The sequence below is a fragment of the Panthera onca genome, chromosome C1, assembly GCF_046562875.1.
Source record: "Panthera onca isolate mPanOnc1 chromosome C1, mPanOnc1 haplotype 2, whole genome shotgun sequence".
Lineage (NCBI taxonomy): Eukaryota > Metazoa > Chordata > Mammalia > Carnivora > Felidae > Panthera > Panthera onca.
Genome location: NC_138346.1, coordinates 59522871 through 59541117, shown reverse-complemented (window position 1 = coordinate 59541117; position 18247 = coordinate 59522871). Strand labels below are relative to the sequence as shown.

Here is an 18247-nt window from a genome sequence, read left to right as displayed (position 1 = left end):
AAACTTGTAGAAAATTCGTGAAGGGGCCCCCAACGCAAAAGTGCCTGCAGCATACCGAAGCCATAATGCAGCCTTGACAGAATGCACAAAGCCCAGGTGCAAGCCAGCAGGAACGTGAACTATCTGAGGAAGTGAGAGAAGCCACAGTGGCTGGAACACAGCAAATGAGGGACAGACTCCTTGAGGAAGATGGTCAAGTCAGCAGGGGATCAACCATGGGAAAGACTCAGGATGCTATTGGAAGTGCCAATAAAGAGTTTTAAGGAGACTGGTTTTTTTTGTTTTTTTTTTAATCCCTCTGGGCTGCTATTTTGGAGAGTAGACTAGTAGGGAGTCAAGAAGGGTGGTTACTTTGGTGGAGTCCAAATAAGAGGATATTGCCATAATCTGGATTAAGACAAAAAAATAATGGCTGCTGGCAGGAGAGGTGTAGAGAGAGACGCATGGCTTTGGAACATTTGAATTTTTTAAAAAAAATTTTTTTTTAAGTTTATTTATTTTTGAGACAGAGAGAGACAGAGCATGAACGGGGGAGGGTCAGAGAGAGAGGGAGACGCAGAATCGGAAGCAGGCTCCAGGCTCCAGGCTCTGAGCCATCAGCCCAGAGCCTGACGTGGGGCTCGAACTCACAGACCGCGAGATCGTGACCTGAGCTGAAGTCGGACGCTTAACCGACTGAGCCACCCAGGCACCCTGGAACATTTGAAATATCAACAGGACCAATATGGGGGATGAGAAGGAGAAGGTGGTCAAGGCTCATTTTCGCTTTTCTGGCATGAGCATCTAGATGCATATGATGATGCTATTCATTAAGAAAGAAGCCACCTGGGTGGCTCAGTCAGTTAAGCGTCTGACTTCGGCTCGGGTCATGATCTTGCAGTTCACGGGTTCGATCCCCATGTTGGGCTCTGTGCTGACAGCTCAGAGCCTGGAGCCTGCTTCGGATTCTGTGTCTCCCTCTCTCTCTGCCCCACTCCTGCTCACGCTCTATCTCTCTCTCTCAAAAATAAATTAACACATTAAAAAAATTAAAAAAAAAAAAAAAGATAGATACTGATGGTCCAGGATTAGGGGCAGACATTCAGAAATTGTGTTTTGAACATATAAATTTTGAAGTACCTGTGAAACTTTCAACAGGGAGGACAAAAGGGTAGTTCAGTATCTTGGGTGCAATTCAAGTGGGGAGCAGAGTAGGGACAGAAAACTTGGTGACTGTCCATGTCCAGAGTAAAAGGAAACCCCAAGAATGAATGAGATCAAAATGAGGAGAGTAAGAGTGCAAAATGAGGAGAGAATTCAACTCAGATCAGGACTTGAGAAAACCCAACATTTTAAGTGTCAGAAGAAAAGCTAGGAAAGGAGATGAGTGGAAAGAAGTAGAAGGAAACTCAGGAGGGCCATGGATGTCAAGGAAAGATACTGTTTCAAGAAGAGGAGGACACACAACTGACCCCAACACTTTTGAGGTCAAGCAGAATGTGAATGTTTAAATGTTACATGGTTATGCTGTGGAGGTCATTATCGACCTTTTCGAAAGCTTGTTGTTAGTGGATGGGACAGAAACCAGACGAGAGTAAATTGAGAAGAGGGTGGGAGAGGGGCATCTGGGTGGCTCAGTTGGTTGAGCATCCGATTTCAGCTCAGGTCACGATCTCATGGTTCATGAGTTCAAGCCCTGCATTGGGCTCTGCACTGACAGTGCAGAGCCTGCTTGGGATTCTCTCTGTCTCTCTGTCTCTCAAAATAAATAAACTTAAGGAAACTTTTTTAAATAAGAGGGTAGGAGAAGAGGGGGTGGACAGAATGTGGAACAGCTCTTTCAAGAAGTTGTGAAGCTGGAGGAGCAGGTGATCATGAGACAAGCCAAAGCCCGACTTCGCTCACCCTCACTGCCCATTTGGCAAGAGGGGAATGAAGGCACAGCAGAGACTGCTAATTCTTAGAGACCAGGGACGAGCATCAGAGGCCCTTCTGCAGCTGGAGGCTTGACGGCCCAACAACTTGACGGGGGCCGCACCACGACCCTGCTAATTTTGTGACTTTGCAAAGGACAGCGTTCTCCGCCCTTTCAGAGCAAAACCACAGAGAAACTGAAGTTTGGCAGCTTTCTCGCCAGCAGCTCTCAAGTTGTGGGGGGAAATCCTCAAGAACACGAAGGCATGATCACAGTGGGTCCGAGTCCAGAATGCCATCTTCAAATAATATTAAGACTCTGTACAAACAGCAAGCCAGAGGGCAAGTCGGGGAGGGGCAGAGGGAGAGAGAATGTTAATCAGGCTCCAGACCCAGCACACAGCCCGACACGGGGCTTGATCTCACAGCCTTGGGATCGTGACCTGAGGTAAAATCAGGAGTTGGATGCTCAGCCGACTGAGCCAAGCAGGCGTCCCCCGAACACATTGTTAGGAGGACACCCAGCGCCAGTGCTGAAGACGGAGCCCCGCCCCAAGATCCCCTTGCACGTTCCTCCTCACTGTTCACTTCCTTCCACCGCGCCTCTCCCCCCTGTGTCGTTAGTTTAAATTCTGGGACACAAGAAACATCAATACTGTCCCTTCATCCTTTGCCAACCGCAGAAGGAACCAGCCCAGCAGAGAGAGGCCCAGATGATACAAGCCTCCTGGTTCTGGGTGGTTTACACCTACTGGCCCTGCCGATGCATAGCATCAGGCAAATGATGCTTTCACAGGGCAGAATGTTACTTTTTCCTTCCTCAAGAACTGTGATTAGAGAGTTGGCTGTGTGCGTATGTTGCTGCCTTAGAGTCTCTAGTTTCTGTTTCAGGGTTGACTACTGTCTCCAGTGTTCGGGTAGATTCAAGAAGACTTGAACCAGAAAGACAGACCCCCACAAGCAACTTTTCTGGGTTTTTTTCCCCACCCTGAATGTGGCCTATCAAGTAAGCTTTGAGGTTCACACTAGAGCCTGAGCAAGTAAGTCTCTATGTTCTTTCTTTGAACATCATAAAATGTTTATTAGGTGTCCTCATGCATATAACCCTGTGCCAAGCAGACAGAGGGCCTACACTCTGGCTCTTACATACTTGAGGTACGATGTTCCAGATGTCGCATCTGTGGACACTTAGCAGGGTTATGCTGGAGCTCCTGGTGGGTAATGTTTAAGGGGGAAAAAAAAGCTAGCCCTCCCCTAACTTTGAAATAAAGGGAATATGTTGTTATAATGTTAAAGAGTACAGGAAACTAGATTAACAAGATAGAATTTTTTTTTTTTTTTTTTTTTTTTAAAGTCAGAAAGGCAATTGTAGTCAGAATGTCATCAGCCTATTCACCTTCAGGACAAAAACTACGAATTGATCATCTTTTTATCCCAAGTGCCAAGCTCATGGCACAAGGATCCAATGTGAGAAAGAAAAGTAAATGATAGAAACAGGGCAGAGATGTCTGTTACCAGCATTTCAGGTTAATACTAAGCTGCCAATGCAGTAAGATAGATTTTTTTTTCTTAAAAATGTTTGTTGTGGTTTTTTTTTTTTTTTGAGAGAGAGAGAGAGAGAGTGTATGAGCGCAAGTGGGGGGAGGGGCAGAGAGAGAGAATCCCAAGCAGGCTCCGCACAGTCAGCACAGAGCCCGACGTGGGACTCGAACTCACAAACCATGAGATCATGACCTGAGCAGAAGCCAAGAGTCGGCTGCTTAACTGACTGAGCCACCAAGGCACCCTGCAGTAAGATATTTTTAAAAGTAGAGGTATCAGAATTGGAAATGAAGAGACAAAACTTTTCTTATTTGAGGACTACATGACTGTCTCCATAAAAATGTTATAAAATCTATAGGCAAACTATTAGACCTAGCAAGAGAATTATGTAGGATTGTTAGACAGAAACAGTTTATAGAAATCAATAGCAAGTATATAGATCAGTAGTGACTAATTTACTCATTTAACTTAAAAAAAAAAAAAAAGTGGGGGGTGCCTGGGTGGCTCAGTTGGTTAAGCAGCCAACTTCGGCTCAGGTCATGATCTCGCAGTCTGTGAGTTCGAGCCCCGCGTCGGGCTCTGTGCTGACAGCCTGGAGCCTGTTTCAGATTCTGTGTCTCCCTCTCTCTGACCCTCCCCCGTTCATGCTCTGTCTCTGTCTCAAAAATAAATAAACGTTAAAAAAAAATTAAAAAAAAAAGTTATTCCTATAGCAAAAGAACAAAAAACCAAAAAACAACCAAAGAAACAACATAGAAAAAAATGTAAAAAGATGTGTAAGACCTTTCAAAGAGAAGATCGTATATAAAAAGAACATTAAAATAGACTTGAATAAGGGAAGATACAGAATGTCCATGGATAGGAAGATAACATTCTTCCTCCAAACTAACATATACACTCAATATACTTCCAATAGAATCCTAACATGATTTTTCAGTGGTACTTGACAGTTTAATCTTAAGCTCACAGAAAAAGCTAGGGACCAAAACAGTCAAACTATTTTGAAGGACAGGTTAGAGGTGAGCAGAGGCTTGCCCTACCAGATAGCAAGATGTGGAAGCTAGGGCACCTACGTGGCTCAGTAGGTGGAGCGTCCGACTCTTGACCTTGGCTCAGGTGATGATCCCAGGGTCGTGGGATCAAGCCCTGCATCAGGCTCTGCACTGAGCATGAAGTCTGGTTAAAATTCTCTCTCCCTCTGTCCCTCTCTCCCGCTTGTGCTCTCTCTCTCTAAAAAACAACAAAAAAAAGATATTAAAGCCATGGTATGGTTGTATGGTGCTCACACAGGGAAGACAGAAAGGACTGGAGGAATAGAGCTACATAAAAATGGAAACTTGATAAATGACAGAAGTAGCATTACAATCAGTGGGGGAAAGTTGGGCCATTCAATAATGTGCCAAGAAGACATCCATATGAAAATAGTAGAGACTTCACACCTAAATGAATAACTTCAAATTGGACTAACAAGCTAAACCGAAAAACAAAATGGTAAAATTTTTATAACACCAGAGAATTTCCTTAGAAAGACAGAATAGCTGCACCTCATAGATTCAATAAAACTCTCACAAAACGGCAACCTATATACACAAAACACCATAATGCTAGGAAGAAAAGCCCCATGTTGGAAAAAGATATTATTAGCCCATTGATCTCTAAAATAATATGTATCTGGAATTTATTATGTTTAATTTTTTTTGTGTTTACTTATTTTTGAGACAGAGAGAAACAGAGCATGAGAGGGGGAGGTGCAGAGAGCAAGGGAGAGGCAGAATCCCAAGAGGCTCCAGGCTCTGAGCTGTCAGCACGGAGCCCGACGTGGGGCTTGAACCCACGAACCATGAGGTCACGACCTGAGCTGAAGTCAGATGCTTAACCAACTGAGCCACCCAGGTGCCCAAGAATGTAAAAATCAATGCAAAAATGCAAATAATTAAAAAGGCAAAAGGGCAAAGGATTCGAATAGCTAATTCCCTTCAGAGGAAACATGGATTATAAACTTAATGAAATAGGCTCAACCGCACCAGAATAAAGGGAAATGAGAATCAAACTCATGAGTTATTTCACATCCATCATGTGGGAATATATGGTAATTCTGGGGGTCTGCAAGAGAGGGTTTCCCCAATGTGAAGCTGGCTTATGCAGCTGGCGGGCTGGTCAAAAGGACTACGTGAGTTGGAGTGGGTGTGGGGATGCCGGGAAGAACTGGAGAACAGAGCAGACAAGAGGCCACGGTGCCGTAGCAGCCTATATCCCAGCCCCTGGATGAAGGGCACCACGGAAGGCAGTCAGCTGGGCTTGAGCCTTCTTTACAATATTCCATCCAAGAGGGTGGTCTCCTGTGTAGAAGCCTCAACAGTGAGAGGCTAGGGGGAGTAGCACACCAGGGCAGGGGCTGAATTGCCAGTTAAAGGGTGGAACCAGTAAGAAAAGCACGCATTGTTTGTTACTCTTGTCGAATGCTCGCTTATGCCTGCTGATATCCGTGTCTTTATATACACGTGGCTTAGGTTTTCCGATGCCTGTTTAACTTTTTACCCTTACTTGTTTTTCTCCGAGATGAACTGTAAACCATTTTGTCAAATTCCAAAATAAAATTGCATTGCTTTTCATTGGAAAAAATACCTGCCAAGGCCAGCAGTTAGACAGTATGGGAACATGTGAACGCCTATACACTGCTGGTAGGACTGTGATTTGGTATGAACCCAGTGCAGATCAACTTGGCAATACTTAACAAACTTGAAGAATATCCTGTTGGCCAGTGACCGAAGTTCACGATACATACCTCAAACACTCACACAAGTGCACAAGGAAACATGTCAAGTATTTCATTGCAGCATTGTTTATAAGCGAAAAATTTTAAGTAACTGAAACATGCGTCGACAAGAAAATGGAGAAATTGTGATATACTCAATGAACTACAGCGTTTTTAAATGAATGCTTTAGAGAAACATGTATTCACATGGATACATCTCAACAACATGAATGAGAAAAACAAGTTCCATAAGGTTAATCTACACTATGATACCATTTATATAAAGTTTCAAAAACATGAAGACAATCCTATATATGCATATATATAATAAGCATGTAACACAGTTCATGGTATCATTCCGATAAACAAAATTGAGAGCAGCAGGTACCTCTGTGGGTAAAGGGAAAGGAATGGAATGAGACAGGGCTGCATAGATTTCACTGTAGCCAGAACTTTTTAAAAAGAAGCAAATGTGTGTAAAATATAAGATTGTAAAAGCTGGATGGTGGATACACGGGTATTCACTATATTGTTTTCTATATTTTTTTCTGTATGTTTAAATGCTTCATAATAAAAAGGCACAATACAAATAATAGCAATTTTGTTAATGTTTGCTGATAGACAGCTAGCTAGATGAAAGCGAATAAACACATTAATACATGATGGGGATAACTGTTTCCAAATGTAGGAAGAATATTGATTCCTCCAAGGCTTGTATTTACTTAATTCTTAGCTATGTATCAGGCACTGTGAGAAATGGTTTACATGCATTAACTTATTTAATCTCCTCCATCCCCCTTATGGAGATAATGCTTCTCCTATTATCATTTCACAGATTGGAAAACTGAGGCTGGGAATGGAATGTAGAGTCCAAGGTCACATAACTAGTAAGCAGCAGAGCCAGGACATAAACCCATATGTGTCTAAGTCTGAAATCTAGGCACTGTGTCTACTGTGAAAAGTTTCACCTTTATTAAACGAGTCAAGATGAAAAGCCACAGAAATTTACCAAGAGCACAAATGGGAAAGATGCAATTTACTGAAGATTTTTAAAGAATCAGGGTGTAAGGAGGACTAAGTAATTGGCTACACACAATTAAAAGTGAGGCCCAAACCAAACCTGTGTGCATAATGAAAATATGAAGGGAAGAACATATAGCATGAGAGATTAACTACAAAGCTAACATTGGCAAGAAAGCCAATATCCCTTAACCCCAAAAACACAGACAGCCCTTTGATAAGAGTCCTCAAACAGTAGATGGACTTTTCAGGCCTTTTAATCAGTTCCCTTGGGTACATTTCACTGGCCCTTCAAGGCTCACCCTTTCTGACTCACTCAGGCTCTAAACTAAGTTCTCCCTCATCTAAACCCGACTCATCTGGCACTGATGATGGTTTTTTTGTGGTACTTTCTACAGGACCAAGTCATCAACTAATTCAGACCACTTACGTTATGCAAGAAGGAATTGTATCTTATGTTTTAGTTGGCATTATTTGATAACAAGTAACAGCCTCCCAGACGTTAAGAACTAAAGGTGGAAGGCGAGGAACCTCTGTAAGGTTTTAAGGGTATCTTACTGAACCCAAGAGCCCGAAACGTAGACAGGCACAAAACATTGGAACAAAAACTGCGGTTACCAGCAATCAAGGCAGCTGTTCTCGTCATCTTTTTATTCTGGGATTGTACAGTCTTGTCTTTTATTCTTTCTGCTTCACATCCATGTCCCAAATGCAACCTCCCAAGACATCGGTTTCCCTGTTCTAAATTCGCAAATCACCTACTTGGCTCCAATTTGACCAGATGTCCACTCCTTGTCCAATCATCTAAACAACTCCTCCCTGAAGGTGGCAGAAGTAATCCTCAGAAAATAGGTCAAAAGTTGGGCAGCAATCCTAGAAATTATCTGCTACAACATTTCATTTCTGTTGTCTATTAATTGGATGCTTAGACTTTTCTTGGAGAAAATAGGCTGAATTTCTCTGATGGCCTTTTCCAACTTAAGGTTGGAGCCACTGAATGCTAAATTCAATCAAAATGAATCTAAAGATTCTCTGGTTGGTTCCCAGAAATGTTAAAATAGGATAGAATTCTACATCAGGTTGTAATTTCCTTAAGATGACACTTTCTGTGCTTCATTCTTTATTTCCATCCTTTCTGACAGGGCAGTCACTTCACTGACATTGTCCACCAGCAATTTAGATTCTATAGTTCTCTTTTCATATTTTTTTTTCCATTAAAAAAAAAAAAACTCCCTCTTTCTGAAGAAGAAAAATCAATGCATGAACTACAAACAATGGAAACCCCCAAGTACTGTCCCCTTCACCACAGAAAAATGTCTTCAGATGTGGAAGGAGAAAAAATTATGAGTTGCTGCTCTAAGCCAGAGGCACTATGATAAATGCTTACATTTTAATCCTCACAACAATCGTATGAGGGATACCATTGTTATCCCCTTTTTGTGGATGATGAAAATTAGGTTTTTTTTTTAAATTTTTTTCAACATTTTTTATTTATTTTTGGACAGAGAGAGACAGAGCATGAACGGGGGAGGGGCAGAGAGAGAGGGAGACACAGAATCGGAAACAGGCTCCAGGCTCCGAGCCATCAGCCCAGAGCCTGTCGCGGGGCTCGAACTCACGGACCGCGAGATCGTGACCTGGCTGAAGTCGGACGCTTAACCGACTGCGCCACCCAGGCGCCCCGAAAATTAGGTTTTAAGAAGGTAAGAAACCTATCTGTTCTCACATATCAAGTAGGTAGCTTAATACGGATTTATAAAAGAAAGAAAGGAATTAAAACCTGGGGAGTGGGGAAAGACTGAAGGAAACCGAGACCTCTCATTCGGCACCCTTTTAATACCGAAAAACTGCATTTAAATATATAATGAAGAAATGATTAAGAATCATGTTACTTAACAGCATATGCAGTTCTTTAAAAATTTCAAATCCAGGGGCACCTGGGTGGCTCAGTTGGTTAAGCGTCTTTACTCTTGGTTTCAGCTCAGGTCACGATCTCATGGTTCGTGGGTTTGAGCCCTGCATCGGGCTCGATGTGCAGAACTTGCTTGGGATTTTCTCTCTCTGCCCCTCCTCTGCTTGTGCTCTCTCTCAAAATAAACTTAAAAAAAAAAAAAAATTCAACTCCAGCTTAGAGGTCACTTAAATTTTTATAGTTAATATTTATTAATATAAAAATGTACCCATTTTATGAGAAACTTCAACAATTTTCTCATTCCTTACTCAGCATCTGCCTCCTTTATTCTCTTTACCATCAAATTTAACAGAATAGCTATGCTTGTCTCCATAGCCTCTTCTCCTGTGCTTTCAACCAGTCTTTTACCCAATACTCTCACCAACTGCTTAAAAAGATCAGCAGGCAACTCCTTATTGCCAAAACCAACGGTCTTTTCCTGCTTTGCATCCAACTTAACCTCTCTACTACATTTTATGTTCATCACCATCATGACACCATCTATGGTTTCTGACAACCTCCCTGATGACTCCTCTTTCTCCCAATTCCTTAAGTCTGACCGTTTTCCAAGGGTTCAGGCTTTAGCTCAAACAGATCCCCACGCAGTGTTCAAACATCTTGGATTTAAATGAGAGCTCTTGCATTTTTCTCTAAGACCCAGGATCCAAAAAGATTAGGAACCACTGGTAAAAATTAAATTCTGAACGCCTCTGCAATCTGACCACCTCCTCCAGCTCTTCCACTCGTCACAAATCCTCGTCATGTGTAACAAATCACACTGTGCCTTTCCTGACGCCATTTCCTCTGCCTTTCCCCAGATCTCTCCATGCAGAATTCTCCCTCCTCTACATTTCTGGAGCACGTTGCATCCTCTGCTGGTATATATTTATCACAATATATACAAATCTATCCAAAAGGCCAAAATCAGTATCTTTGGGTCTTCAACACTTTAGAGAAGGTGATTTCACTTAAAATATCAACCAATTCATTTTGTGCTCAGTATCAGACACAAGACTTGCTACTCATTTATGGCAAAAAGTTTTAAACATAGTATTTGGTGAACCAAATAGCTCTTTTACATTAAAAACATTCTTACCAACTTAATTAAAACTAAAAACCAAACGGTTACTAATAGGGTTAAAGCCAAATGCTATTAGTAATAATAACCACAAATTTCAAGCAATATTGAATACAAGATTTTTAATAAAACAAAAATTTTGAGATCAAAGATGCTTGCTCTATTTAAGTGATTCTAACCCAGGAGTGTTTATCAGAACCACTTACGGAGCTATTACAAAATACATATATAGTCTCCATCCCCAGAAATGTAGATTTAGGTAAAAAATGCAGCAAGACCTGTGGACGTTTTAAAATGCTCCCAGCATTTTCTGATGCAATACTGGCTAAAAATGATTTTCTATGAAGTATGTTTGACATGCCTTCAACTTATGAGTACACGTATTTTTACTATTTAAGTATTTCCACTATTTTGAAGTATCGTAAGCATTTTCACTATTTTGCCCAATGTTACTTACAGGGCACCTGACTTTTGCAACGTATTCCTTTAAAGCTTTATGTGCTTTTTGGTTAATTGCATTACTTCTCAAAGTCATTAAGTCTCAAAATACAGAAAATAAAATTTTCTTGTGATATTTTCTTTAAGTTGAGGTATACAGAGTACAGACATCTACCCAACTAGGTGACTACGTTCTGATAGTTCTGATAAAGAGGAATTATTTGCATGTAAATATACTGAATATGCACCCTCTAGGCCTTCACGAAAATAAAGCAATTGATGAAATACCTACTAAAGAGTATACTTGCACTAAGAAATATACTCTTACACAATACTAAGATTCTAGAACTAGAAAAAAATAGATCAATATATTCAGCACTTTTAAATACAAAAATAGAAATATTTGAAATGACCTAGGCTGAGGCTGAACACTGACTCTTTTGCTAGGTAAAGAGCCACAGCTCACAGACATATTCCTAGTGGGCACTCTTTAAAATCTAAAAGTGTAAATAATTTTTAGGACTACTTAACGTTCTTCATTGTATTCATGCTCCAAGAACTGATAAAATATGCTTGGAAACTCATGGATCAAAAGCACTCTATAAACTTACTGTAAAATTTCAATATTATTTAAAAACATCTCTACTATCACACTCTAGAAAGATTTTTAATCCCCTGACTTAATAGGTATTTTGCTCAAGTGAGCAACCTTCTCACATAATCCTTTTCACACATCTTCAGTAATAAAAAAACTTCTAAAAATTAACTGGAGTTTAAAGATTCAAATTATGATCCTTGTAACTTCAAAATAATTGTACATTCCATTAATTTCTATAATTCAAGTAATAATGCCTATTTCACATCACAAGCTTAAGTCTCACATTTAGGAAAGAAAACTCTGCCTGTGTTTCTGTGTATCTAGAGTTGTCCTATGCATTCAAAGATATTATTGACAGTGTCAGACTGGGCCTGGAAAACAATGGAAATCTTAATCTTCACCCCCACTGGAAACACGTGGAAAGTAACTGGATTTTTCATTTAAAAATATCCAAAATACAGTCATATTGTTAACTTTTCCTTTCCTTTTCACTCTGCCCTTATCATGATTAGACCTACACAAACTCAAAACATAACTTTTTCAACTAACTCGTGCCACGGTTACCAAAGTATGTCTTACGTTATCATTTTCAAGAATCTTCATGTAAACTCACATTTTTAATGAATCAAAATATTCTGCACTGCTTTAACTGCGGAAATAAAAACAAGGTTTGCAAAATGGGATTATTACAATTAATGTGAATCAATGTGGACTTAGAATTAAAAGATTTTTTTTCAAAAGTTTTATTTAATGAGCTCATTTTCAGGAGAAAATCAGTCATCTGCTAGTGCCTCTACTCCTCCCTTTTCAAGTAAATATCCCTTCTCCCAATAATTTCAGTGTCTGAGATCAAGAATCTGTGAAAAAAGGTGAAGAAAAATGAACCATACAGATTTTTCTTACCCCATACCACTGCAAATATTTTAAATGCATAGGAATACAACAAACTCAAAAGAAAAAAAATAGTGTTTTATTAACTACCACACTGTTATAATACACTTTAAACGTACAATAAGGTAGCCTTTAAGTTTGAGGTGGTCTTAAGAATAACAAATGAACAGAATTCCAAATTTTGAAATAGGTGAACTGCTGCAGTTATAGGTATACATTTAGGAAAATTGTATAGCTCTTACAAGACCAGCAATGAAACTTTATTTTGTACATTTTTTAATAATTGAAAATATAAACAATAATTAAAAAATAAAAAGAAAATACAGCATAATAAAAAACATACATTTCTCAATTAAATGTACTGGATACATATAAATTTTAAGGGAAGAAGCAAAAAAGGAAAATGGTTGATATTTAAGTGCAGACTGACTACCTAGACAAAAAAAAAAAAAAAAAGAGACTTAAAAAAATATCATAAACCTCTAGTTTTCTATGACTAATATCCATATGGTTGGAGTATCGTCACTATGGAAGTGATTTTATGTTTGCATATGTTATACTTTACTGGTAATTTACATGATGGCTTTTAAGGCCCTGGCAGACATATGGTTTTTGGAAACAAGATTGGATTGAAAAAAAAAAAAATCAAAAAAAAAAAAAATCACTGCTAAGACGCAATACACCTTATTTTTTTTGGTCCTCCAATATTCAAGAAAAGGGATAATTCACTTTAACATTTTCTTACCACCCAAATGCCTCAACCTATACATTTTAAACTTTTTTTTTAAACATTGGTTATATTGCCCAACTTCGTTATTGAAAGAATATTAACAAGACATTATTTTGGCAAATTAAATCTTAAACATGGCTTTTCAACAGGATTTTAAAAGGTGACTATCCCTAGAGTTCCATGTTAAAATGTAGTTTTCAAAATCTTACAAGAGTAATGCTTAAAATATTGTACATAGTTAACCTAATTAAAATAATTAGCTTCAAAATGACAAATTGATAAGCTAAGTAAAGCCTACACTATGTAACATTTGCTTGGAAACTTGATTTGTCAGTTATGCATAATAAAAATTCCAGTCATCAAGAAAATTACAAAAATTTTTTTATCATAACATGATTTCTTTCACCCACCAACTTTTTTTTTATCTTACAATAGATAAATACCAACATGTTCTCATTTTTACACTAAACCACACAGGATTGATGCATTTGGTTAGACTACCATTCGCATTGTTAAATTCAATTTTCTCTTTATATAACTTGGTAAAATTTCATTTCTTCTAGATTCCAAAAGTACCTACAAAACCCATGCAATTTTACCATTTTTAATATACTATGGAATATCATACAAAGTAAGGCATTTCAGTGTCATGTATAACCAAGTTACTGTCAATCCAAAAATTTTTGCACATCAATAAAAAGATATCTAAGAACTTAGGAACAATATTCTTCTCACTACTGTATAAAAATAACCACAATGAATAAGTATTTGTGTAATATTTACTCCATTGTCTCGTTTCCAGAAACTGTGACAAGCTGTAAAGGTATTTCAGTGTTGGTAAGGATATCCTGATTGCTGGTGGTGGAAGTATTAACAGTTCCTATCCCTGAAACAGAACCTTGTTGAATATTTGCAAGGATAAGTGTTGTTCCTCCTGCAGTAATCAAAGCATCGTCTCGTGCAGCTTCCACAGATGCCAGCACTGTACTGCTAGAGTGAATACCTTTTTTATTCTGATGTGTTTTAATATGTTTGGCAAGGTGGTCACTTCTCATAAAGCGTTTTGAACATTCTGGACAAACAAATTTCTTCTCACCTGTTAAAAAGAAATTAGGTTACTTAGTTTTTTAAATTCAACATGAATAGACTGATCATCTGCTGAGAAAGAAAATAAGCCAACACTGACAGAGACAGGAAGCAGAGTTCAGTTCCATTAAAAGCGTATTCGTTTCGTGAGCTGTCCTTGCAAGATTTCTCACATAGAGTACTCTTCCCTCAAAATAAATCTGTCCTCTTTACTTCTGAATGAAAAGTGATCTTCGAACTTATAGACTGATATTTGGATACGACTTGAATACCTCAGCTATGCCAATAGTTTGTTTTGAAACATCTGTTAGAAGACACCGTACAGCTAAAAAATGACCATCTGCAAAGAGCACACTGTTTTAAGCTATATTTAAGGTATTATTAGCATGTCATATCCACGATACTAAACCTTTTAAATGTGAATTCAAGGAACTACACAGGGTACTTAAGATTAAAGCAAAAACATAGCCTGTGCTCCAATAAGACTGATAATCCCAGGAATAATGGAGATGGCTAGCTGATGTGATTTTAGCTGGAATAGTCAAGAGCAAGCCTGATATACCATCATGTTATAGTTAATTCAAGACCCTGATGCCTAACTTTATTTCCCCAGTATGAATAAAATCCTTTTTTTAAATACAAAAGACTGACTGAACTTCTATTATGTTGAAGACAACTACAAAAGAGAATTACTGGAGGAAAAGGCAAAAGGCAAATCTAAAAGGAATCCAGAGAGAAATCAAGTAGTAAACAAATCTTGTATTTTGTGATTCTCTTCAAAATTCTTACCTATCTCTTATTTCAGCACCTCCACCTTAAGTAGGTCCTCATCAGACCTCACGCCTGAACTATGCTGCAGTGACACCCTAAGTCATTCCCCCCTCTCCTATCCAGTCAGTCAATGGCAGACAAATCTTCCTTAAATACCAAATCGTATCAGTGTGAAACTTCACCATGACACTAAGTGGTACGGAAATATAAGAATAACTTGCAGATTATGAAATAGATTCTCTACTGCCTAACTTAAAAGGACCTCCATAACATAGCTCTATCCTACTTAACAGAAATGTGCTATATAGAATCTCACCTTCACTCATGGCAAATGGTCTCTCACCTCTTCTATTCACATATCATTCTATTCTTCTGGGAAGGTATTTCCCAAAATTTCTTTTGGAATTAATCCTGAGAGATGCTCCATGGAAAATGGCACAACAATCAAAGGAGGCTGGGAAATGCTACACATACTACATCTCCCAACTTAAGAGATGCACAGTCTTCTTAATGTTCAATTAATGGTCCTAAGAGGTGTTGCCTTGAAGGTAGCTGGACTAAACCCTGTTTAACTCAGTGTTTCTCACATTTATTTGATCACAGACTTTTTTGTCCCCTTTTATGTTATTCCTTTTTATATCCTGATCAAATTCCACAGAGGAAAATTCTGTTACCAGGCCACTTTAAGGTCCCAGCCCACTGCCCAACAATGTCTTACTATCCCATGCAACACTGATCTCTGTCTCTAAGTACACTCGATCTATTTTCTTATTTTGTTTGCTGCAGCTTGAAACAGGTTAAACTCATCTGTCTAACCTGACAAATAAGACAGAAAATAAGTAGCACATGTAATATGTATACTACCAAATACTTCACAGGTTATTTTATATATTTAAAGACAATGTAGAAGGTGTGAAAGTAGAGTGAGAGACAGCTTATTTGCTTACTCTAACAGAGAACCTGGATTTGAATCCAGATCCAGAACCAACACTTTCATTTCACAATAAGCTTTATTGTGACTATAAATATATATTTTTCAATTCTTCAGTGTTGAGCATAGACTGATGAACACCTTGACCATTATATGGTAGCAGGAGAAAACTCTAAGATACATTAAGTTAGGATTTAGTTGGAGTCACTCCTAGGCTCATTTCATGTAACAACCCCACAATACCATGAAAAACAATCAAACAGAAGAGTTCTTCCATCAATAATGCCCTGGTTATTCCTCATTGAAATGTTTTTTGCTTACCTCACAGATACTAAAACAAGAAAAGGTAAAATACTTCAATTTATCAGAAAAAAAAAGAATTATTCTTTAGCATGTTGAAGAAAAATAAAGACAGATCAAGAGTAAAAGCAGACAACTAATTTAAAAGGTTAACATAATAAACAAGAATTGCATAAATGTGGCTTAAGACATTAAACAACGTTACAACAAAACAAAAAAAGCTAACTATATAAAAAAAAAAAAGCTAACCAAAGTCTGCATAAAATAAAATGTTATTTTACAAGATAAACCATATTGGCTTATTTGGAATTACTGTTCTTAAATTGGTATTACTGAAGATAAAAATTGAATGTAACTAGTCATATTTTAAAAGATTCAGATCAGTAAGATGTGGGGGGGGGGGGGGACTTCAAGATACTATGCCCTATAAGTCATTTTTTTTTTTTTCAGTGAAAAGTAAATATTAGTAACCTGTATGTGTTCTTCTGTGCCTCTGTAATTCATCACTTCGAGTAAATCTTTTACCACAGAACATCCAGTTACAAACAAAAGGACGCTCCCCAGAATGCCAACGCAGATGAGCTCTCAGATGTGAGGTCTTCCCATAGACTTTACCACATCCTGGTATATGACAAATGTGTTGCTTCTTTTTTCCAAGATTGGTACCTCTAAAAAACACACAGAGAATAATATATACTTCTATGGAAATATTCAAGTAAACATTACTACTTCTATATTCCCAAGCTGAATTTCAAATCGAAGACGTTAACGCCATGAGGTCAATCAGAAACCAAGACCATTTAAGATCAATTTAAATTTTTAAAAATGTGTGTGTGTGTGTATATATATATGTGTGTGTATATATATATATATATACACACACATATATATATCTCTAACATGTAATATCACATTATTAATTTTACTTCAGATTTAATGTGATTGCTGTCCAAATGTAAACATGCTCAAGAATTATATAATTTAAAAGGACATTTCACAAAGAAAGATTGTACAAATAAAGCTACTTAAGTATTCTGTCAGAACCATTCACAAATTCAATGCATAGGCCCAATCCATGTCCTAGTGGTATAAGAAACTAAATAGTCTCTTCAAAGTCACAATGTCAGCTAATTTAAAAATTAAATAAACCAAGAAATGACTACATAACCAATCACAGGTACAATAAAAACGATAGGCACCTTAAGCAGACTTTAAATTAACATGACTTAAGCATATTTATTCCTTTATTTGTATAGCCACACCCTGAATATACACGGAGACTTGGGAGAAAATCGTAAAAAAAAAAAAATCTAGACAAAGCTACTGTCATAGCTCCCTTAGCACTACAGAAAATAAATATAAATCAAAATTATCTTTACAGTTAAAATTCCTTTCATATTAACCATGCAAAGATACCCCAAATTACACATCAGAGATATAATAAAATACAGTTTCTCCACAGCATAAAATTTGACATTTGTTACATTTCAGTATTTGATACCAAGAACAGGGTTTGGGAGATATGTGCTTAGATGAATGAACACAGGTATTTTAGCCTAAGCAAGAAGAAAACTTTCTTGATTCCAGAACTGATATTCAAATAGTATTAAACACTATAGAAAGTGTTATTTCCCAAGCTTTAAAAAAAAAAAAAAAAAAAAAATTGGGCTGGTTACTAAATAAAAATGAGTTTATAAAAAATATGACACTTTAGACTCACTGTCAAAATCATATAAACTCTGCAATGTTTCCGAGATTACAAAAAGGTACATTTAAGACCCCCCCGCCCCGACTTCCCCTCCTCCCCCAATCTCATAGTCTAGGTATATAGCCTGTAAACTGTCCATAAGCCTGAAAATCCTCCTTTATATATTATACCTAGCGTTTTTCAATTTTTACTGGAAAAATGCATATTTCCCCACATTTATATTTTAATGTACTCACACTCAGTAGCATGTGAAATTGCCATAGGACAAACAGTGCTAAACGGTGCAGTGCTGGCTGTTAGATGCCATAGGTGTTCTGAACAGGGAGACATCAATGTGGGCTCCAGTAGTTAGAGAAGGCTTCGTGGAAGAGGTGGGTAGGATTTAGATAGAAAGGAGGGAAGGCATTCCAGGCAGAGGAATAGCATAAGTAAAGACAAGGAGGAGTCATGCTGTTGTCTTAAGGGCAAGGACGTCATAATCTAACACAATTCTAGTTTCTGCTCCAGTCCACCCCCAATTTCTATAACTCTCTTCCAAGAGCTGAGTTGAGTGAA

The 18247-nt window shown here is 38.1% G+C and overlaps 1 protein-coding gene across 1 annotated transcript in view; it reads right to left on the bottom strand.

The window, feature by feature from the left end:
* Positions 1 to 12223: 12223 nt before the first annotated feature.
* SP3 (Sp3 transcription factor) overlaps positions 12224 to 18247 on the bottom strand; it is a 59427-nt gene continuing 53403 nt past the window's right edge. The window contains exons 7-8 of the mRNA XM_060621749.3: positions 16456 to 16652; positions 12224 to 13992 (exon numbers count right to left, since the gene is read on the bottom strand). Coding sequence (XP_060477732.3) covers positions 13676 to 13992; positions 16456 to 16652 — 514 coding nt within the window. The 3' untranslated portion in view covers positions 12224 to 13675. The remainder of the gene's footprint in view (positions 13993 to 16455; positions 16653 to 18247) is intronic.